General features: G+C 40.9%; 1 protein-coding gene and 1 long non-coding RNA gene across 2 annotated transcripts in view; one reads left to right on the forward strand and one right to left on the reverse strand.

Moving 5' to 3' along the window:
* LOC142604065 (uncharacterized) overlaps window positions 1–11,204 on the forward strand; it is a 54,572-nt gene extending 43,368 nt beyond the window's left edge. Inside the window, exons 2-4 of the long non-coding RNA XR_012837962.1 lie at window positions 6,749–6,877; window positions 10,384–10,605; window positions 11,051–11,204. This is a non-coding gene — a long non-coding RNA (uncharacterized LOC142604065). The remainder of the gene's footprint in view (window positions 1–6,748; window positions 6,878–10,383; window positions 10,606–11,050) is intronic.
* Window positions 11,205–20,301: 9,097 nt separating this feature from the next.
* PROS1 (protein S) overlaps window positions 20,302–22,694 on the reverse strand; it is a 33,273-nt gene continuing 30,880 nt past the window's right edge. The window contains exon 15 of the mRNA XM_075768140.1: window positions 20,302–22,332. Coding sequence (XP_075624255.1) covers window positions 22,187–22,332 — 146 coding nt within the window. The 3' untranslated portion in view covers window positions 20,302–22,186. The remainder of the gene's footprint in view (window positions 22,333–22,694) is intronic.

Here is a 22,694-nt window from a genome sequence, read left to right on the forward strand (position 1 = left end):
AGAGATGAATTTTCTAAGTACAGGCTCGCTCTCGAAGGGGCGCGAGGGTCAGCTTCGCAGCGCTGTATGCAGCTACTTCAGTAAATCAGAATGGTTTCCAAGGGCCTCCAGCTGTGTTACAGGTCTTCTGTTGCTACTCCTGGAATATTACCAGAGAGAAAGGCAGCATCTTAGACAAGGGCTGTGATCCTATAAATGTCACTGCTCAGAGTCCACCTACATGGAAGTACTTTTGGAATAGAGAACTTTGGTTTCTACATCAGTGACCAAAATCTCTAGTTCTCTCTGGATTGGCTTGGCCTCATGTAGTAGATAGGAAGAATGAGGGAAAGATCTTGTTTGCCAAAAGACAGGGTTTTTGTTGTTCCCAGTCTGAAATCATAAATGAATAGTTTCTTGAATACTTTAGGGGGCTAATTCAATGCGATGTTTCTCTTCATTTACCTCACTGAGTCCTGTTAATAGCACCTCAAACCTAAAACTTTTCTGCTTTAATAGTCAAAAGTTGCAAAAAAGCAACATAAGAAAAAAAAGGCAATTAATTTTTCAAGGCAATGATTCACAGTAGCAATAGATTCCATCTATCTCCCTCTTGTGCTAATGTACAATCTAATTTTCCAACTTTAAATTCATTTTGAATCCCTCCTTTTTAATATCTGTAAAATTTCTGATGGTGACCTCTACTTCTTGCATAATTACTGCTAATGAAAAGCTTAAAATGCCTCATTGAGTTGGAAAGCTATTTAAATACTTGTTATCCAGCCCAAAGTCTGAATTCCCCATTGTCTTTGGTGTACTTTTGCTAAGAAGGACAAGTTATGAGTGTTAATAAACTGGCTGTATTGGAGAATTGGTCCAGCTACAGGTGGAGGCTGAGTAGAAGCTGAACTTCATCCTAAATGCTCCCTTCATTTGCTAAAGTAATATGCTAGCAAAGGCAGGATCTTACAGAAAATGGGGGGAGGAAATGGCTTTGCTCTTCTACCCTCTCTCTCTCCCTCCCTTTTCCACAGTCAATGTCATTTTTTTTCTGCTTTACGTGATTCAGTCTCATCTGGGTGAGGGCTACATCCAAGGATTGAGAAGTAAATAAGGTATGTGGGCAACTTTGGTGAAGCTGCCTTGGTTTGACTGATTTTGTGCAGGGTTGAATGAGTAGAAGATGTGGTCCTTTAGCTGTTGCCTGGAACTGGAGCAAACTGAGCTTCTGTGGAGAATTAAGGCTCGAGTCTTGGATCTATATCTGAAAGCTTTATCTGGTTTTGCTTTTATTGAAAAGGTGTTCAGGCATCATCTCCCAGCTCCAAACCTGACTGAAGGAGGAGTGGTTGCGTGGCTGAGGCACTCAAGAGTGGCCTTGGAGACCCTGATCTGCTACCTCACAGATGTCCTGTGTGACCTTTGGTGTGCTACTCAGTCTCTCTGCGCCTCAGTTTCCCATTTAGTTTAAAGTCATGCTTGCCTCCTCCTGGGAAGACTGTGAAGACAAACATGGTGTCTCAGACTTTCTGAATGGGGCTATTACAGAGAGAGGTGAGAGCTGGTCAGTTGGAATAGGCCATAGTGGCACAAAAGAGAAGTCATAGCCTCAACCTTTGCCCCGTTGGGAAGCTTTTGACATCCATACAATACAGGTAGTTTTTCAGCATGGCTGCTGTTACTGCTAAAGCATACTACTAGTCTTCATTCTGATCTTCTCCCAGATGAAAAGCTGGACAGTGGTATATCGGTGAGCCTTACTCATCCCGTGTTTAGCTGGAAACATGGGTGGAGGACAAGAGATTGCCTGAAGCTATGAGAACTGATTCCTGTAGCTTCTCCAAGAGGTGGACAGGTGGAGAGTGTATCCCTCTTTCCCTGCAGATAATAGAAATGAAAAATCAGGAGTGGCTGGAGAAGCAAAGCCTCCTGTTTTTGAAAGGAAAATGTACTGCAGGCAGGATGGCCTGAGTAGCTCGTTTTTATTTAACTGCATGTCCAGTGAAGATCAAAGGAAATTAGCTGGACAGGGGAGAGACAGACGGACTGTCTGACTGACTCCATGATTCAAAAAAAAATTACATACTGTAAGAGAAAGATTGAGGACATCTCTGAGGACTTGGCCCTAAGCCCAAGGATGCTCTACTTGAATGAGGAAATAGAAAAAGATGTGCCCATTTTATTGAACCACAGCCTTATATCTCACATGCCTCTAAAAGTCTTCTGTTAAAGACCCATTCACTGAGACGATTTGTGCCCCTGAACTTTCATTTTGCTCTAAGGGGTGTCTGTAAGCCCCAAGGTAGGCAGAGAGGCTCAGCTCTGGCAGAGAGGGTGTGCAAGCCCTGGGCTTGGTGGGGAAAGGGAACGAGTCATCGCCAGGTCTTTGGTGCTCCCAGTTCCATGAAAAGACACCCTGCACCTTCCAGGAGGTGGGCAGGCCCTGGGAGGACTATGGACACCACGGGAAGAGCACATCAATCCCCATCAGCCTGGCAAGAGCCCAGATGAGGGGATTTAGGTGTGTTGGGGTAGGTGGGGGCACGCGCTGAAGGATTGACGGCAGCAGTGGTTCTGCCCACGTGGCAGGATGCGGGGGCACCTGGTGTGAATGTGATCTCTGGTCGTGCTCACCACGCTGCGAACCCCTTGGCTCCAGCTTAGTTTTGTCTGGCTTTTAGGAAGGATCAGCCCCTGCTAATTCCGGCTGGCCACCCACCCCTTGCTCTCATCTGACTGGAGTCTGTCACCTCACCACTGCTGAGTTCTCCAGCTTCGTGAATTTCACAATATGGACTGCAGTCTAGTTTTCACCTGGGAATCTCAGTTTTTATTGGAAAAGAAACACATTTTTGGCCTTTGTGGCTTTAGAAAAAAATCGGAAGTACATGAACTTTACATACTGTGAAAGGGGGTGGAAAACTAAAAGAGGTAAGCATTTATTATTTTTAAGTCTACCTTTTAGCATATCTCAGGAATTTGGGGGCTTGACATAAAGTTGGAATTTATTTTTAACACTGAGCTGATGGTGACCCATCTTTGAAACTCTTGATACAGCACTGTGGAAAAAGCAAGACATGAAGATGCCAGATCCTGCCGTTTGCATGTGTTATGTCTATCTGGAGCCATATCATGGAAGTGAAAGGGATTACTTCTGGTAAACAGGAGGTATACTTGTGGTCTCTGAATCTGGGGGAGAGTTTCTAATCTCAAATTTCCTTTATGTCAGCTCATGTAACCATAATTACCAGGCACTGGTCCTTCTTATTCCTGTCGCCTATCTGACATCTGTGCAGAACTCTGAAATCCCAAACGTGTTGGTGTGAATCTGTGCAAGTCCTCTGGTTGTGGGAATTTTTTTTTTTTATTTGGGGGATTTATTTCTTTTTTTCTGATCAGGTGCACAGCACACGCCTGGTTCCCACAACTGAGAGGAAGCAGTTTCTTGGTGTTCACTCTCCTGGGTAGTAATTACAATTTGTCAGGAATGCAGTTTATTTTGTAATTCAACATTTCCCCATTGCACAATTGTGTAACACCTATACAAATATTTGTTCCTGTTAAACGCTTGGAAAAAAATAAAACATAGTAGAGGTCAGAATAGGCCTAAGGAACAAAACCTTTTCTTTCAGTGTCCTTGAACCTGATCCACTATTCATTAAAATAATGAGTAATACTTCCATTGACTTCTGTAGGAATAATTCCAGATCCTAAATGTTTGTAGTTCCTGGCAGATGCTATATCAACAGCCCTAATCTATTGATAAATCCAGGTGGCATAGTAGAGGTAAAACAAGAATGTCATCATTGCCCAAGTACAAATCTTACAGGACAGCAGCGGGGTATCACCATGGACCTCACTTCCTGTGCTCCTGCAGTCAGTGGTTTCTCTGATTACAAGTCTGATAAAGGAATGAAAGTAATTTTTTCTGATTAATTTTGTACTGAAGCTTCTTCTTACGGTGTCAGGCTAGTACCATTTACACCTTCTTTTATACTCTGTCAAACAGCCCCAAAGAAGAGGTTAGCATGAGACATACAGCACTGGTGGTTACTACTTTCTGGGCATCTTTTAAGTCCTTAAGGGTGAGCATTTAGAGCAGAAAAAAGATGTTAAATCTGGTTGTTGCAATCCAGGATTTTTTGTGATCATTGGGTAGTTGTAGTATTATGCAAAACAACAGCAACAAAGTTAGAAAATGGGAATGTAGAGCAAGCAGCTGTGACTTTTTCCTCATTTTCTTTTTAATTTCATTTGGAGGGAAAAAAAGGCCAGGATAAGAAATTCTGTAGGAAATATTTTTTACTGAATATTCATAACCTGCTGGTGAAAAATGATGTGGTTATTAAAATATCTGCTGTTCTCATATGGAAATAAGGCCATCAGATGTCTATCCCCATCAGGAAGCAATGCGATTGAAATGACTGTCAGACTATTTGCACAGTGATGGTTCTTATTTAAGCTGCCACCCCTACCAAACTCCCTGCAGTATTACACCCTTCTGCCTGCCTCATGGTGCACCAACAAAACAGGCAGAAGTGTAAACTCACAAAAAATTTTTTTAAAAATGTTCATAAATACTGTGGGATTTCTGTCCATGTTTTGGATGGACTGTATGAACTATTTGAAATGGATTTTGGTGAGTGATATTTCAATATAATCCATTTAAGTGGAAAGAAAAATATTCTTGCTTTTTTTTTTTTTTTTGGAGCACCTCATTTGCATGAAACTTTTATTTTTTAAGAGTGTCTCCTTTTTGATTTTCCCATGTAGAATGGGAAGTCATGTTAGCTTTCCAGATTAAGTGATAAAAGTGGTTTATTTCCTTGTGTCCCACTCATTCTGTACAGTCTTCTAAGTCCCAGTAGCAATCTGACTGGCAGAGTTTTCACATTTTGAATCGGGGCATACAGAAAACACAGCCTTAGTGTATTCTGTGTCTTTTTTATTTTCTTAAGGAACTGATGTTTTTGCAGATACAATCCCCCTTCATGTCAAGCAAGATCCCTGTCGATATGTGATTTTTACTTGACTCAAAAACCAAATGGAAGACATACCCAACGGTGGAGCAAACACCTTTCTTGATGTTAGGAATACTCTTAGGAAATTTTGAAGGAATTGAGAGCCAGAAAGCCAAATCTGGGAAGAGCACTCCAGGAAAGCTTTGCCATGTAGGAGGTACCAGCAGTGTTCTGAAGGAGCCACCTCCCTCTCCAAGGGTAGGGATGAACCGATGAACTGAGTAAACGCTCCCCATTAGATCACTCCATCATCTCGCTGGGTACGTGGATTACCATAGGGCAGGCACCGCCATGATGCGGCTGTTGCATGACTTTGCCTGCGTGCTTGAGCTACACTTGAACTGTTGGTGAACCTCAAGAGGCTCAAAAGCCACGAATTCATGGTCCTTCATCTAATTGATTTCTGCACCAAAGATTGCCCATTGGGTTCCAAGCAAAAATAAAATTGAGATTCACTTTAACTTTGTAATTTTACAATCCAGCTGGAAGTTTATCTTTTTGCATCAGAGAGTCCTAAAGGTAACGGCACTTTGGGTCCATAAGAGCCAGATGAAGCTATGATCCTCTATATATGTCTGCACACACGGAGCTTACAGCAATGAGAAGAAATGAGATCTAGAAAGCTAGGTTTGGGTTACCCTTGACTGGAAAAAAGGGGAAAAAAATAACAGCATTCTCAAATGCTCCCTACTCAAAAGCTGGTCTCTAAAAGCTAGGAGATCAACCCCAAATCAGAAGTTTTAAATTAAATACAAAGAGATGCTATCTATTTGGATTCCTGTGTTAAGCTTTTAAGATGTACATTTCCAAGTTTTTTTCAACAACTTGAGGGTGATATGGCCAATATATATTTTACTGTGTTTTAATAATAATTGTATTTCTGCAAAAGAAATTTCTTCTAGGTTATCTGATGAATTCTAACCAGGTCCCTGCCTTTTTTCTACATTGCACTTCTGCATCATCAACCACCTTGTTTCTATATTAAAAAGGTGACTGGAATTTGCAGGTATGTTAGTTATTGGTGATTTCGCACTTGCTGTGAAGCCAGACCTTTGACAATTATAAACGGATGCTTCTGTAACACATTTGGTTCTGCTCAAAAAGTGGAAAAGTTGTTTTATCCTCTATTGGAATAATAGTAAAACTATAGTTTTATTGTAAGTAGTAAAACTTATGCAGTCACAATCAGGAAAAAAAATCTTCATGATAAGACTATTCACAGTTTCACTCAATAGCAGTATTTTCTACTTAACTCAGTTAGTTAACTACACTTTACCCAGTGCAAGTGTTGAGCAGAAGTGAAACTGGACTGAGGATGCTAAACCTGTGATTATTCATCAAGAATGACCGTCACCTGGAGTTGCAGGGCCAAATTCAGTAGGTCTACTCACAACGATTGTACTATCTGAGAAATATCTGTCCTTTGGGGGAGGGGGGGGGAAGCCAGATATTCCATATAATAATCCCTGATCTACAAAATTTTAACTTCTGAACACTGTTGTGTATATAGTACTCTAGAAGATAGACATAAATGAGCTTCTGAATTGAAACAGTGAGCCAGACATAGCCTGTAAAGCCTCAGTTAACTGTAATCTTAAGCTTGACTGTATGCAGAATAATTAAATCAGAAAATTCTTTAAAAACTAAAATAACTACTACCATCTAATGTTTAAATGTTGTTATAGTGGTTAATAACGCTTTTCAATAATGCGTGTGCATCTCTACCTTACCTTTTCAATAATAAACAGATTGCATAAATGATGCACGTAGAAGTTCCCATAACCTGATGAGTCCATTATGGAATTATATCTCTAACTCACATGCAAAACTAATCACAGGAAGAATGTTCATGCGGCAGTTGGTTGAAATGAACAAGAGTAAGTTAAAAAGATTATTGTCTTGGTTTTTTTTTTAATCCACTGATGCTTTATTCTATATAAACTCATCACTAGAAGGCATAAAAAATCTTTAAAAATCAAGTTACACAGGTAACAAGACTAGGATGTGCACAGAAATCTAAGTTTTGATTTATTTACTTTTAATTAGGGAATGCAGTGAAACAAACCATGTTCGCTGATGTTTTTCCATTTAATGTACTTTATGAGAAAAGTCCAGGTTTTGGAACATTTAAATCAATCTAATTGCTTTTGACATGTCCGCTGCTTTTCATATTTTTCTCTCCCAGATCTGTTTCTCTTTTTGGTACCTGGTTCTTCCTTTAGCTCCGTTCTCTCTCATCTTCATATTACCTATCTTATTGCTTTCAGCTTCCTTATCTTCTCATCAGTGAAGTTTCAATTCTGATTCAATTCTTTGAATCACAAATGTAACACCACTGCACAATGCAGATCCAGACACCATAAGTTTACAGGCATGTCTACTCTACAGCCATAGGACAATAATGTAGATATCCACGCTAGCTTTAAATTGCCTCGCTTGGTTAACAATACCGGCCTAGCCACCATGTGAATCAGCAAGAGCTAATGTAACCTACTAAGAGAAATCTGCAGAACAGATGCCTGCTAAATCCTGCAAAACCTTCTTTGAGGGGAGGTTACACTGTGCAGTAATTTTTAAGGATCCCTGTTTAGATAGGGATCCTCAGACTTGGAAGACCACTGCTGAGTGAAAAAGTGAAATATTTTACCATCTCTGGTGCACAGGTATTTGTAAGTCTTCAGGTTTGAGTGGTCTTGCTGCTGTATCTGGATCCTGAAGTGGCTTTCCTTCTCCTCCAGTTAGATGAGGCCATCAGTGCAAGAGCTTTTGGTTATGATCTGGATTCATTCTTCACATAAGTGTGGAGATTAATTAAGTGAGGAATGGATACCCAAGACACTTATAATTAATGCCTTAAGTAAGTTATAAACCAGGGCTCCAAAGATGAAAGCTTACTGCTTGACTGATTTACTAAATCACACATTCCCTCTCGACCACTGTTTTAAGGGCACAATCTTTGGCAGCTCCATGCATGTGCTTTGATAATTATTCACTTCAGAGCTTCTTGCATTATCAACATCACAGTATTTTTTCCCAAGCATAGCAGTACATGCTCATGTTAAATTCTTTGAACTTTCATCACTTTGTAACATCTGATTAAACCTTTTAGACCTGCAAGTAGGTGTTTTGCATATTGAAGAACTTAATCTCATGCCTAAATCTTTCTGCCTCTGGGGGTTCCCCACATGAAAGGTATTCTCCATAAGCTTTTCAGATGCTTCTATTTTCATCCTGGAAAACTATGATGACTTTAGGGGGAATCTAAGAGGGAGCAAGTTACTTTGAACCTTAGTCTTCTGCTACAGGGTGGGCATGCTTTTCAGTTTCAAACTTAATTAAAAAAAAAAAAAAATTCTGGCACTCTGGCACCTTTCAAAAAGTTGGGTACTTTTTTCTTTTTCTTATGGCATTTTCAGAAAGAGTGTTTGGAATGTGGTCCAGTACTCCTGAAGTCTAAGAGAACTGAGGATGAGAAGGGAAGCCATTATGGCTAAAAGTGAACTGAGGAGGTTATTAGATGTAAAAAAATATCCTTCAATAACTGGAAGTCCAAATGAAGAACATAGAAAAGATAATAAACCTTCTGGCAAGCTAAACATGAAGCCATAATAAATCTGGCCAAAAAAGATTCTAAGGAGCAAGGGTGCAGAATTTAACAATAAAAACTCTTTGCAAATACATCAGAAGCAGGAAGTTTGCCAGCAAGTTGATGGGGCCAATATATTACTGAAATGTTAAAAGACCACTATAGAAGGACAAGTCTATAGCAGAAAAGCTTGAAAGTATTACATTTGTGAATGCTCATTATGGAGGGGCTCAAAGAAGTTTCTCTGTTGGAGCCCATTGCTGGGGACTGTCCTGAGGAACTGCTGATACTGAAGTGCTTTGATAGGAAAGGGGATGAGAAAAAATCCATACAACAGGGCCAAGGGCCACACCGTAAGTGTGCAACTCGTGTAAAAGCTCTAAAGAAACTCTAAGAGGAGTCAGGTCTTCTGGTATCTTAGCACTTAAGCCACCCTTGTTTTAGAGATCTACAACGTTCTGTATCTGACGCTGCTTTTTGAAAAAAACTTCAGGGCAACCAGGAAACTACAAATGTGGATGTGACTTCCGTATTTCCAGACTGGTATAATCTTCCCTTATTATAGTCAAAACAACAAACCCAAACCCCATGCTTATTGCAGAGCAAAACAAATCAAATTTCCAGCCTTATATCTTTTGTATGGATAATTGTTACAAATTCAGTTGAAAAGTAATACTATTTTTGTATCATTGCTTGACTTTTGACAGGAGATTACCTTCTATTCCAGCTTTAAGTCTTACCAGGCCCTTCAGTCTAAGTTAGATTCATGCCCTCCACAACTGGGATAATGAGTGGGGAGGAAGAACTAATACTACCTAAAAATCGAACAGGAACTGTGAGATGTTTGGTGGTTCATACTTCCAGGAGAAAAGCTGGTGTTCCCAGTTTCCTGCAGTATTAGTGTGGCTGATTCGAAAGACTGGCCTCAGCTCTGTTCCCCATCCATAGTACTGAGGGGAAAAATAAGGATTAAGGTTATTGTAAGTGATATTTTGGTTAAGACATACAAGGGCCACCTGGTCCCTGCCTGATCACCAGCGTAAGTCAGAACAGGCAGTTTATATCCCATTTCCCCTGGTCCCTTTGGAGCTTTGGAAAGCAATGAAAAAGCCTGGAGCTGTGTACTTCATCTCCTGTTTTCTTCAGCACTCCCTTTCCCATTCCTTGGTGCAAAATCTGCTGTCTGCATGGGAGACTGAAGCACACTTGAGGAAGAAAAAAAATCTTTCTGCTCATCTTGTGCCTCCTAAGAAGCTTCTGCAGAGAAAATTATTTCATGTGGCCTTTTTTGCCCTCTTTTTTACAGTCAGTGGCATAAACAAACTATACATAAACATTTACATGACCTGCAAATAGGTAAGACCTATGTTGGTTGGGCTGTGTTCATTAATAGCACAACTCCAACTACTGTGCAATAAACCTCTTATTATCTGTGTGGTAAGTTCTATAACTTTAGAGAATTTTGCATGTGAAGCTGCTACCCACAATGCCTGTTATTATAAAGCAGATGCGCTTATTTCATCCCAGTGCATTTTGACTACAGAGAATGTTGTTGATGATAATATGTCGACTTAATATTTTCAATTTGAATTGTGGTTTAGTTTTACTTTTCATGCCAGAATCTTGATGTAGCTTTCGGAAATAGGGTAGTTGTTTCTAGCTAGAAAGCTTTGACTGAACATATAGGAGACCTGTATCAGAAATGGTGGATGGCAATCCAGCTGTGCATAACAGGATCTTAAACATTGACTCCTGATCCCTTAACACTTTTTTTTTTTTTTCTTTTGTCATGAATAGCATATAGAGCCGTGTAACTGTAAATACAACTTTAGATCATCTCCGGGGATGCCAGATAAGTGGTTGCTGCCTTTGTTAGAGAAAAGTCATCCGGAATGACCAGACCATTTAGAGACACTTCAAAATACAACTGAAGAGGATCGCCAGCTTACCTGAGATTACCATCAGCGTATATTGCCGACCCTTTTTTATGAAACATTTTGGGTTAGGTGAAAAAGCAGAGTGAGTAGTTTCTGCTGAATACACTTCAAATATTTCCTTTTCACCTATGAAGATCATAGCTATCCAGAGAAATGAATTCTTTGCTTTTATCCTTATTTGCAATATATAGGGTTTTGATTAATTTTTATATGCATTTCTATAATTTCTATAAATTTATATTTTTATATCAATTTGTGTAATTTATAATTGTTAAAACTCTGAGATAGAACCTTCTTCATTCCCTTTAATTGAAAGATAATACTAGTAGTAGAAGGGAGGATGAATTTACCCAGATCCCTTCAGATATGCTACACTTACTCCACAAAATCTTCAAATACCATTTCAAATGTCCATCCAAGCTAACTGTCTACTTTTTCCAATGGGGGGGGGGGGGGGGAATCCTGTTTGCCCGTAAATAAATAAATAAATAAATAAATAAATAAAATTGTTCGCTGTGAGTTTACAGGACTTCACAAGTCTGAAAACTTCGGGACTTACTGAAATTGTACAGTAATTCCTCTAGAAGAGGAAAGGCAATCGGTTTCGCTTGACAGTGAAGAAGAAATCACCATTTTATCCTCGTCTTTTTCTTGCACCGCGGGGACTGTAGCCGCACAGGAGGCTGAGGCTGCGGGGGGGCTCCCCCCCCTCCCCCCTTCCCCCCCTCCCCTTTCCCCCCTCCCCCCCTCCTCCCCCCCCCCGGCCCCCCCCGGCCCCGGCGCGTGCCGTCTGAGCCGGTGCCGCAGCGCCACCCCGCGGGTCCCGGCGCCGCCAGCGGGGGCTCCCCCCAGCGCGGGGCGGGTTCGGGCCGCGGCTGTATCGCAAGGAGAATTACCGTGCGCCTTAATGTTCCTAACCCCCGGGAAGCAGGGAAATAAAGTCTTTAAGGTGCGTAATGAGCCTTTGCAAGGTGTTTGAGCTGGTTTTAATGAGCCCTTACCATATTCTTCGGCAGCTCTGCCCTCTCTTCCTTCTGTTTATCTCACGGGCACGTCTCTTGTCTCTTCTAGCTGAAGTTGACCGGGAATCCCCTGGCTGAGGGACTGAACATCATTTCTCCTGATTTAATAGGAAACAAACAGTTGCTACTGCCTTTGAGCCCTCGGACCCCGGTAGCCAGGCGGGCGCCCCGGGAGCCGTCCCGCCTCGGGGAGAAGAGCCAGTGGGGCAGCTCCTGCCCGGGAAACCCGGTGCCCAGCTCTCCACCTACCCAGAATCATCTTTAAACACAGCGTAATATTTCCTCCAAAGCTTAATTTCACAAAGTTTCTGCTTCTCTGTAATTCTTTCACATTTCTGGATTTCATCTGCAACACAAAAGAAGAATTTTAGAGGAAAATCAAAGAAGTTTTTCGTAGATAGCAATGCGTGCACATGCATTTTCTTTACAGCAGATCTTGCATAACCTTTAGAAAGTGAAATTATTTCTGGAACCTTATTTATGGAACAGCAAACGAATGGGTAGCTGACCCCTGGGAGAAAAATGTAGGTCATCACTGACAAGCATGTGGAAAGACCACTAAATTCCAAGTTGATGTTGCCAGGCTGATAACTATATTAGCAAATATTTTATATAAGCCTAGCTTGTATGTTCCCTGGTAACTATGTTGGTTTTAACAGCTTACGTAAACATGATGGATACGAGCATTTCTTTAAGATCTGCTGTATCACACTGTACCAAAGCATTGGGTGAGAAACTGGCAATAGGTCATCCAAAATAATGCAGTTTGATGTGAAAGGATTTTTGTCAGTTGGGGTAGAAATTCTCTGGGGGAGGAGGAGAAGGCATGTTTTGTCCTTAAAAATATCTGATTCTCCACAGGTACGCGCTCCACTGACAGCACGTCAGCAGTTAGCTGTGCGAGAAACATCCGTTTCTTGTTGGGTTTAGTATCTTAATTAAATGTATTTGACCAAGGAGGCAAAGGCAGAGTGGACAGGTTACTGCAGCTGACATACGCAGGCAAAAGTGCTACACGGCAGATACATCTTACTACGGGCCACCACCTTTTGCCCTGCTGGAAGCAGAAGCTCCCCTGCCCCACAATGCAGAGTGCTTTGTGTAAGAAATCTTATTTGCGCTGTCTCAAACCATCATGTGTTTGTGTTCCTGTTCAGAAGAACTTTAATTCTGACCCTGCTGAGGGTGTATTGCTTGTTTTGGAAATACTTGCAATATCCCTAGAATGTTTATTTTCCACCCCAATATGCTGCTACATTCTTGCGAGCTTTCTCTGGTTGTAATGCAATGTTTGGCCAGGAAACAGAGAATACAAATGAAAAACAGTGCCCCAGTCTTAGGGAAATGGAGTGAACCTGTGACAGAAAGTGTTTTATTGGAAAAAAGACAAAGATTTCCAGAGAAATAATAAACAAACAGCTGGCCGACATCCCTGTAAGACCATCAACTTCAGTTGTTTATTTCCTGGAAGGATGGGAGTATTTTGTTTAATTCTCTTCCTCTGCCCTCAGCAGGTAGGAGAAGCAGAGGGTAGGTCTAGTGATAACGTTCCAAATCAGATAATTAGATATTTAATAAGTGTAGCAACAACACAATTTGCATGACCAGCTAACTATCTACAGATTGTTTCCAGCAATGGATCCAAGCCGCTGGCTTTCTCCATGTATTTGTTGAGGACCAGCACTTAACCAACTGTACATAAAGAGTCAGGCACCAAAGGGTCAGCACGGGAAAACACTTCTCCCCTGCACTGCTGTGCAGGAACCTATCTAATGTCAGTGTTGACATTAGGGTCCCTTTTGCCAGGGCAGTAGGGTGTTGGAAGGGCCAAGACAAGACCTGTGTTTTCTGAAACAAGGGCTCAGCCCCTCAGTAAAGAAACAAAAGTTCCCAAAACCAGTGTCAGAGCACCTGAAAGCAGGCCTGGTGTCCACAAAGTCATAGCAATTCCCTGCACACGGGCTAGATAGAAGTGCAGCTATTAAAGTGGGTCCAGGTACAGAGTCAGACCTGAATCTAACAACAGCTGGTTATGTCACCTCGGAGGGGTAGACACACTACCCTGAGAGTGCTCAGAATTCAGGCTCTTCATGATAGCTAGCACCTTCCCCTTCAAAACTACATCGCAGAGTGCTATGGCATCTCAGAGTAATCCTAGAAGCAGAACATTCCCTTCTGATAGGCCACAGGCTTGTCCACGGTAACAGCAGGGCATCAAGGTCTCCCACAAGTGCAAGTACAGCTTGCAGAGGTATATAATCTAAATATTAAGACTAAAACGTTGTTGGATGGCACCAGGTGGTTCAAATCCCACTTTGTGATCAACAACAGAGGCAGAGAAATAAGCATGACACAAATCAGAAAAGGAGGGTCAGGTAGGCATTTCCTCATCCAGAAGCATGAGGAGACTTGAAGAGTCTGGACTTGGAAAAAAAATAAAATTGAATGAAAAGTCTAGGAACAAGGAGGTTTTACAAATGCAGAGGAAGAGGTAGAGTCCTACATGGCCAACTCTGTCATAAGAAAGCGAGTGCCTGAGCCTGGGAGAACCCAGCATGCCCGTTATGCTGCAAGTGAAGCTGCTGCTTTGGCAGCTACCGTAGCCATTATTTTATTGCTAAGCTAAGCAGGTCAGATATGTACGTTCACTGGGACTTCAAGACACTTTGTTTGTACTCAGATGAACTTGCACATGAACATTTAGTGAGTAGCAGAACATCCACAGATCTGCTTTCACTGGTGTGGATGATGGATGGAGAACCTAATATGCAGAAGGAGAGGACTGACATAAAATCGAGAATTTGTCTTCAGGACACTGTTTGGAGAAACTTTTTCTTGCTATAAATGCAAAATAAAAGGGTTGGGGGGCAGGACTGATTTTTTTCCCTACAAGGCACAGTAACAAAATTGGCATTGTACTCTAGGGAAAAGTCAACCCTGCGGCCAGCAGCACAAAGCCAAAGCCTTTGAGCAGACGGATCGTTATAGATAATATGAACACACAGAATTGATGTATCAACCCATAAACATCGCAGTGTCTGTGGAGATGACGGACAGGTAGCCAGAATAGCTGCAGTGCTACCTGGGCCTTCTCTCCCCTTTAAGAAGCAAAGCAAATGGGCTTGCACCATGCTCCATGGTGTTGTAAAATACAGCTTTTAAAGCAAGACAGGTCCTTGTAACATATCATTGCTTCCTGGAGTGTAGATGTACCATCTATAGGCTACACGTTCTCTGCTTTCTGCACTGCTCAACTGTTGAGCATCCAATGGTACCTCTAGACGGCCGGCCTTTGTCATAGCAGTTGAACATAAGCCCCAAACAACCAGACATACACCGTCTGCTTTCTCTCCTCTGCTTGCTTCGCACAGCCAGCATCTCCTTTCTGCTAGGAGGACTGAGTGACAGCCAGCTAGCTCTCCTCCAAGGGTCAGGTATAGCCATGCCGAGCAACTGGACTTTCAAACTCTGGTGGAACAGACGTGGAGATGGATGTTGCTGGCACACTGGACTCCCCAACGCTCTCACCGTGGCATTGGCGTACAAACCTAGCTGCAATTTGCAAAAGGTGTTAGTGTCGTTGCAACTTTCTTTGTCACTGGGAACTGAAAGTCTGGATAGAAAGTTTCTAGCAGGAGTTTGAATTTGGCATTGCTGCATAAACCAAACATGGCTTAAGTTCAACACTTAATACTTAAAAATGTATTACGCTATGCCTTTGTATAGTACAACGTACAACAGACATGGGAAGTCATCAGATTTCTGGTTTGTCTGGAAAATTACTTTCTCACTCTCTGTATACATCATACTTAGCAGGGATAGGTTAAAATTGATCTCCCCAGTGCTGTACTGTCACAAACTTGCTTTATTTTTGTTTGAACCTATTGCGTTTCTTCTCTGACTGCAAACATAAACCTCTGTATTTGTACCCCGGTAAATCTTTGTTCTGGTAAAGAATAGCACACAATTTAAGTTTTGGCTTTGAAATATTGTGTAGGTCAGGCTCTTTTGTCTGTGTAACAAGACAGATTTTCAGAGGCATGAAGGGTAGTGAAGTGGTTGACTTCCAACAGTAGGTGGATGCCTAATGTCCCTTTGCGCCCTTGGAGACCGTTCCTTTGTGTGTTGTTTTGCCATCTGCCTACACATGCACTCTCTGCAAGTTCAGAGTTAAACCCAGCATTAGCAGCAGAAAAATCAGTGCACTTAATGAAGAAAAACTAATTGGTTCCGGGCAAAGGCACGAAGAGCTTTGAGGGTCTGTTTAATATTCATTGCACAGATTCCCAAGGAACTAATGTCCACTTTTAAAGTTTCACTGGTTGCGTGTTTTTGGGGGTGAAGAATGGTTGGGGTTTTTTTTATATCAAGGCCTACAACAGGCTGTAAGGTAAGACTGATTAAATCAATTTCATCCTTGGTTAGCGACAGTTTCTTCAGGCTTCTGGCAGTAGCTGGGTGTTTGAAATATTGGCAAAGCTTCTTCTTACTGTCTAATAGATGAGCTAAACTACATTTTCAGCCCTTGAGATCATAGGTCATAGCTCTGTTTCACCAGCTTCGGCTGATGACATCACTGACACCCAAAACAGAGCAAGGAACTGCTGAATGCATCAACTGCTAATATTGTTAGTGGTGGGGAACCTGAGACACCTGCTATCTTCAACTTTTGATAAAAGTCCAAAGCCAGTTCAGAAGAAAGTTTGCTACAGAGCACAAAGAGGTGAGAGAGTAACCATTTCAGTTACCTGCTTTACAACAGCAGTAAAAAAAAAGAAAAAAAAATTCTGCAGGAACAAAATATGAGAAGAATATTCACATCATTTAAATCAATGGTCAGGCTTTTCAGTGACATGTAAAGAACTTACCAGCACATCTTGCCCCAAATGATTGTAATTACATTCTGTCTGCTTGTTTGAAAAAAATTTAACCTGTATTTCTAATGTTTTGGTGGGTTATTTCTTTAGTCTTCCCCATGTAAAAAAAAGTTTGGAAAATAATAACTCGAGCCTCATCTTGCTTTAAAAAGAGCTACAGTAACTACGCTCATCTTATTTGAAATGTTTGTTCTTATTCATCATTGATTTAAAGAGAAAAATCTTCTTCTATATGGAGCATGCCTGGAACTATTGTTCATTTATCTTTGTCTAAAAAGCTAAGTACCTATAAAAAGGAGCCTTCACTTGTGAGGACAGGACACCTGTCCCTCTCTTGACTGTTTGACCCAGATTAACCTAATTTCCCATACGGGGTGGAGCACCCCAAGGACTGGGCGTTTTGGCCCACCCCAGTGGATGGAAGGACAATTTGGGGCAGATCCTGATGTCATCCTGGTTCACATCTGTGGAAAATGGCAAATGCAGCACAACAATGACTTCACTATGAGGATTTTGTGAAGCTGCCAATGAACTACTTACGAATCCTCTGAAAGACTATGAGAGTGCGTGTAAACCTCCATGAGACACAAAGTTCAGTTCATCTTTGCAGCTTGTTTCATGCCTCTGATGCCCAGCATGGTAATATAAAGGCATAAATTACAAGGTGATAGGGTTTGCCGGTTCCAGGCAAAACAGGTTTGTTAAATCTACACAACCCTCTGTTCCAGAAGAAAACCTTTAAGCAAAAGGCTGGCTTCCACCCAGATTTAAAAGAGAAGATTGCTATTCAATGGGCTGTGTTAGCAGGAGTCTGTGACCAGCTGGTGGGAATGATCACGCACTCTATTATCATAGAGTTAGCAAAGAGTAAGGCTTACTCTAATCACAGGGGGGTTTTTTTGTTGGTTTTTTTTTTTTTTTTTAACAGAGTTTTGGTTGATAGGAATCATACCAGGATTTGAAGAAGGGAAAAACTTTTTTTGAAAGGTAAGGTACTGCTGAATGGCAATCAGAAATACTGGCTGGTTTACACATAAATTGTTCTTTCTTAGCATTTGTTTTAAGCAAAGAAGTTTTTATTTTCTATTTTTTGTGCTACCCCAAACTTGCAACAATTCACATGAAACTTAGCATATGCCTTACAGTGGTCTTCTTACATTCTGTTAATTAAAACCTTACCTTCATAAACTAATATCTTATTTATGATATTGTACATTAAACCACTAGTAAGCTCTAGAAGTATTGCTCTCCAGTGCTGTGGCCCTTGCCACCTCTTCTGTTTACTTACGCTGGGTGCCAGCGTCGCTGTGAGCACGTGCTTCCCCGCTGGTGCTGCGGTGGGCTGTCAGCAGAGGAAGCTTGGCCGGGTCAGAGAAGAATGAGGCTGATTTGGGGATTTTTTCCCATATCTGGAAAAGCTTATTATATGGCTTTTTGTAACTGCAGAGTAGTGGGATGAGAGGAAAGGGAAACAGAGTGTCTTAAGGAGCGTTAAGAACCAAAGCGCTACTTTGCATGAAACTGTTAAGGCTTGCAAAAGTAAAGCAAGATTTTCAGGAAAGCTTCAAGGATTGATTTTGCTTACGAGGAAAGGTGAGCACGAGACTTGATCTATAGCAGGTCTGGCATCCCAAACTAGAGTCTTGTACATTCAGTGCCTTCAGTTACTCTTCTAATGACAGATACTTGGGGCAACCTGAAGTCTTGTTTAAGCTCCGGTTTACATGCAATCATGCCTGTTCAAATACATGCATTTATAAAGCTGGCTTTGGGGACAGGGGGGACAGCCCTGACTTTTAGGCAAACTGTTGCCATGCTGGATGACGTAAAATTGCCAAGTGCGGTTAAAAAGCCAGCTGTGTTTTTTTTAAAAGAGGTGTTTATGTGTTTGGAGGGGCATAGAGTGGGAGAGAGAGGAAAGGAGGTGAAAACATGCATTGGATCAAAGCAGCTTGTGTTTTTTGGTGTATGCATTTTTTTGTGGGTGGTTTTCTTGGTTAGTGTTGGCTTTGGTAGGGGTTTGTGCATGTGTCCCTCCCTCAAGCACTGAGATAGACTGGAAAGAAGCCGGAGCACCAAGGTGGGACTGGGTTTCTGCCTTTTTTGTGCTTCCAAAATCAAGAAGCAGAAACGAAGCACCATGCTACTTTGAAAAATCTTCTGGCATAGATTGCTGCATAGGCTGCTTTTATGCTAATATTTGTGTATGAAAATGTTAATTATGCAAACAGTACTTTTTAAAGTACTTTTGCACATGTCCGACTTTCCCAAAATGCACCTAACTGCTTTGGGGGTGTGTGGTTTGTGCTTTGTATGTTGTTGCATCTCCAGTGGTCCCCATCCTGAATGACGATGGGGTGGGGGGATATCTGTGGCTTTGCAAACCATGTTGTGTGATTCTGGTTTCTTGTTACTTGTATTTTTTTCCACATTACTAATGTGCTGAGATGCTACAAATTCTCCAATAAAAACCCTCAAACTGTTGGGTTTTTGTTGCCTTTTTTTTCCTTTTTTTAAAAGCCACATAAATTAAGTCCTGAATTACATACAGCTGTCTCAATTTGCAACCACTTGGTTGATTCAACTGTCTATAAGCAACATACTAGCTCCCTTACTCAGAACCAGCTTAAGTTTGAGCTGCTCACTCAGAGTCCTGTGGAAATGTAACTACTCCTGGAGCAGAAGGATGTGCCCAGTGTAGCACTGGGTGTACAGTCAGTTTGCAGGTAGGAAGTGTTTTTTAAAAACATGAAGGGTAAAACCCTGTTACTGTGAAGGTTTTGTGGGTAGTTTGGATGGAGGTTTCTGTAGGCATTTCTTTTGATTTCCAATGATAGCACAACAGTATGTCCATCTTGTTGGCACTTTTGCACCAAGAAAATAAGCTATCTAAAATGACAGGAGCTGGGGTTGTTTCACTCTGAACTGCTGCTGCAGGACTGTGGTCAGGAAAAGAACGTGGGACAAAACCAGAGTCAGAGTATCTTGGTTCTCTTTTTAATCACAAAGTGATGCCTTAACTTACCCCTTGGCATTAGTTCTTAGGGCTTTCATTGTATCGAAGTTTTTTGGTACGTAACTGTTCTTTTTGGCAGATGAAACACGAAATTGCTCTCAAATCAGGGTGGTGGTTTTGATATAACAAGGTTGCTGAGGCAGCAAAATATTAAGCACGTACATACAACTAATGACATTGAAAGACCAACATCAGTGCATTGTTCAGTGATAAGCAGGACTGGGATGACGGAAAATGAGTTTGGCCTGCCTTTCTTTGAAGATGACAGCTCTAGAGCTCATCTTGAATATCAATAGTGAAGGTGTTTGCACTCAGTCAAGCCAGTTATCTGTACCAGGAGACATGCAGGCATTAAAGCATGTAAAGTAAGCTTTGATCAGGCGTGTAAGCAGGAAGCTGCTCTAGTATAAATGCGAACCAATTCCATGACTAGATTTCATTTTCAAGGAAATTAGGACATACTGACTGGTAACACTTGGTGCACAGGAGCTGAAAAAGCACAGTGCAGGTCCAGCCATTCTGTATAAACACTGAACGGCCCTTGCTGAAATGATTATGCCTAAAAATACAACAAAATGCTTCAGATGAAGGAGAAAAGATAGGAAATCAAGAACTTTCACGGATCTCCTTTCTTCCACGTGTAGTTTTAAGCAAAGCTTTATTTCCTCAGGCAATATTAAACAATTCATAAACTTTAAAATTTATCTAGAGAATATGGGTACCTATTTGTATAGCATATTAATTTGAGCCAATTCTTTTCTTTGATGCTGAAGATTATCGCAACCTCCTGAGTAAGCTGTTTGACCACTAGAACAAGTCTTGCACAGTGAAAATGAACAAAGATATGCAAATATGACTTAAAATGAAAAGAAACTTGCAAATGCTGCTTTATTTAATTCTTACAACAGGGAGGCACTTTTACATTTTTTTTTTTTTTTAAAAAGTGTAGAGGTTTCATTATAACACCCTAAAATGTTCTTCCATGAAAACAAAAAAAGTTACTTTTTTTGCTTTAATTTCACCTTTATACCACTTACTATACTTAAACAAAACCTTAAAAAAAAAAACCCCAAACAACCAAACCCCTGGGTGTCGGTCGTATGGTATTCCTGCTGATAGGCAGCTACATATGAACCAGTGCTGCATGGATTCGGAGACTGTGCTGAGGCTGGCCAGTGTGAAAGTCAGAGAAAATCCTGTATTACTTTACACAAGTGGGAAGTGAAGTTAACAATAACTTCAGACAAAGCAATAACGTTGAAAGATGGGCTCAGATTCTGCAATACTGATGTACTAATATTAGTACTCGACAATGAAAGAAACCTCACAAATGTCACTGGGAGTATCTCTGGAGAAAGGCAATCCTCAAAATTAATATTGTCACAATCCATCCTTCTGTACATACATTTCCACTTCAGTGTCTCAAGTGAAGAAAGCAAACCTCAAGTCAAGAATCTTGGCAGATAAATGTCTCTCTGGTTGATGGATGAGAGTATATATTCATCACTTACAGCAATTCTTACTATTTATTTGGTTTGGGGTTAACGAAACCACCAGGTGAGTGGCACAGGGAGGCTTCTGGCTCTGAAAATGAGATTGGAAGTGGAAAGAACACTCAAAGGATGCTAAAGAAATATTAGAAATGCTTGAAGTGAGCACACCTGAGGAAAACAATACTTTTCTAATCACCTCTTCTGTTAAAGTTGGCTGAGCAGAACATGGCTTTACATTCTGATGTTACTAGCAAAATTCAGGCTTTCAAGTATGTCAGAAACACAACTGCAACAGGGCTGAAAAATAAATCTCTTCTGGGGATCGGTGAATGCAAGGTTTACCTAAATAAAGGGAATATGATGGACCATTAGAGGGTGGTCATATTGAGGAGTGCTAGATTTGACACAAATGGAATAAATGTTTGCTGCCATTTCTCAGCCTTACTTAGCAAACTCTTTTATATCCTGTGATGAAGACCAGTGCTCCTTCTTTCAAGCCATCTCCTCTATTTTCTAAAATTGCTTGGTGTGCGTTTTAAACCCACTTTGAAAGTAAATTACCTGACCTCATCCAGAACTCTGTTAAAAGTCTAAAGCTGGGTTCCTAAAGCAGAATAATTAAAGCTGGTACAGTATAATAAGAGCTATTTTCAAAGATTTAGCTACTTACAAAAGCATTTCAGTTTTGAAGTTGCTTTGCCAATACTGATACAACTTGTAAACATATTCACAGAGTCCTTGGGCTCTGGATTCCTGGGTATTTTTTCTTTTACCAAAAGCGCATATTATAAAACCTGTACAGATTTATTTTTTTTCTTTGTATGTTATGCTTGGAAAAGTTTAATGAGACTGGCTTTGTTTAGACTCAAATACATTATCAAAACTTGCAACTTGTAATTTTGTGCTGATATATGAAGAATAAGAACTAAAATTGGTTCTAAACAGAACTTCCTGAACTTTCTCTCCAAAGTAAATATATCAAGGGCATAGTATGAACATGGAAGATAAATCTAGCTTTAAGATTTATCACTGATATGAATAAGAGGACATTGTAAGAATTTTGATCTTGATTGTCTCTTTACAGCTGAAAAGAGAGGGGAGTTTTTTCCCCCCATTTTATATAGAATGGGGGAAAACACGCCATTGATTATTTTCCTGGCACACTTTGAATAAAGTAATACAGGCTTCATTATGGTATGAGACTAATTACACAAATTATATCTGAAAGAAAAACGTTAAATTAAGAATTGAATGGTTACTGCATAATCAGTGGGCACGAGTGAGATCTAATGTCATTGTGTTTAGAAATGGCTTCATCCAGATCCAGCTGTCTGTTGTTGACCTTCACCTCCATGCAGCCGTTATAAAAAGCAGTTACTAACGTAGCACCCAGAGGAACATCTGCACAGAAACACATTCAGTTTATTAGGCCAAGGCATGCAAATTCTTATGTATTTTTCAGATTAGCAAAAACATGGGGAAAATTCCATTCCCTATCCATTACTCAGCCATGGGAGAAAAGAGCAGTTTGGCGGGAAACACTCAAGTTCTTCTCCCTTTTGTTTGAGATAAAGTCAGCAAAGCTGAGAAAGGGCAGTAAAATTTAAAATGTGCCTTAGAAGTCTATTCCCATCCAGAAACCTAACTATGTGAATGTTTTTCATAGTAGCAGTTCCTGTATTAACAACTGTGAACCAATAGTTTGTTTCCTGGAGTCCACCGTTCTTGTCCTGACCTACAAACAGATGTTTACGGGCTTCAAG

This window comes from Balearica regulorum, chromosome 1 (genome assembly GCF_011004875.1).
Source record: "Balearica regulorum gibbericeps isolate bBalReg1 chromosome 1, bBalReg1.pri, whole genome shotgun sequence".
Classification (NCBI taxonomy): Eukaryota; Metazoa; Chordata; class Aves; order Gruiformes; family Gruidae; genus Balearica; species Balearica regulorum.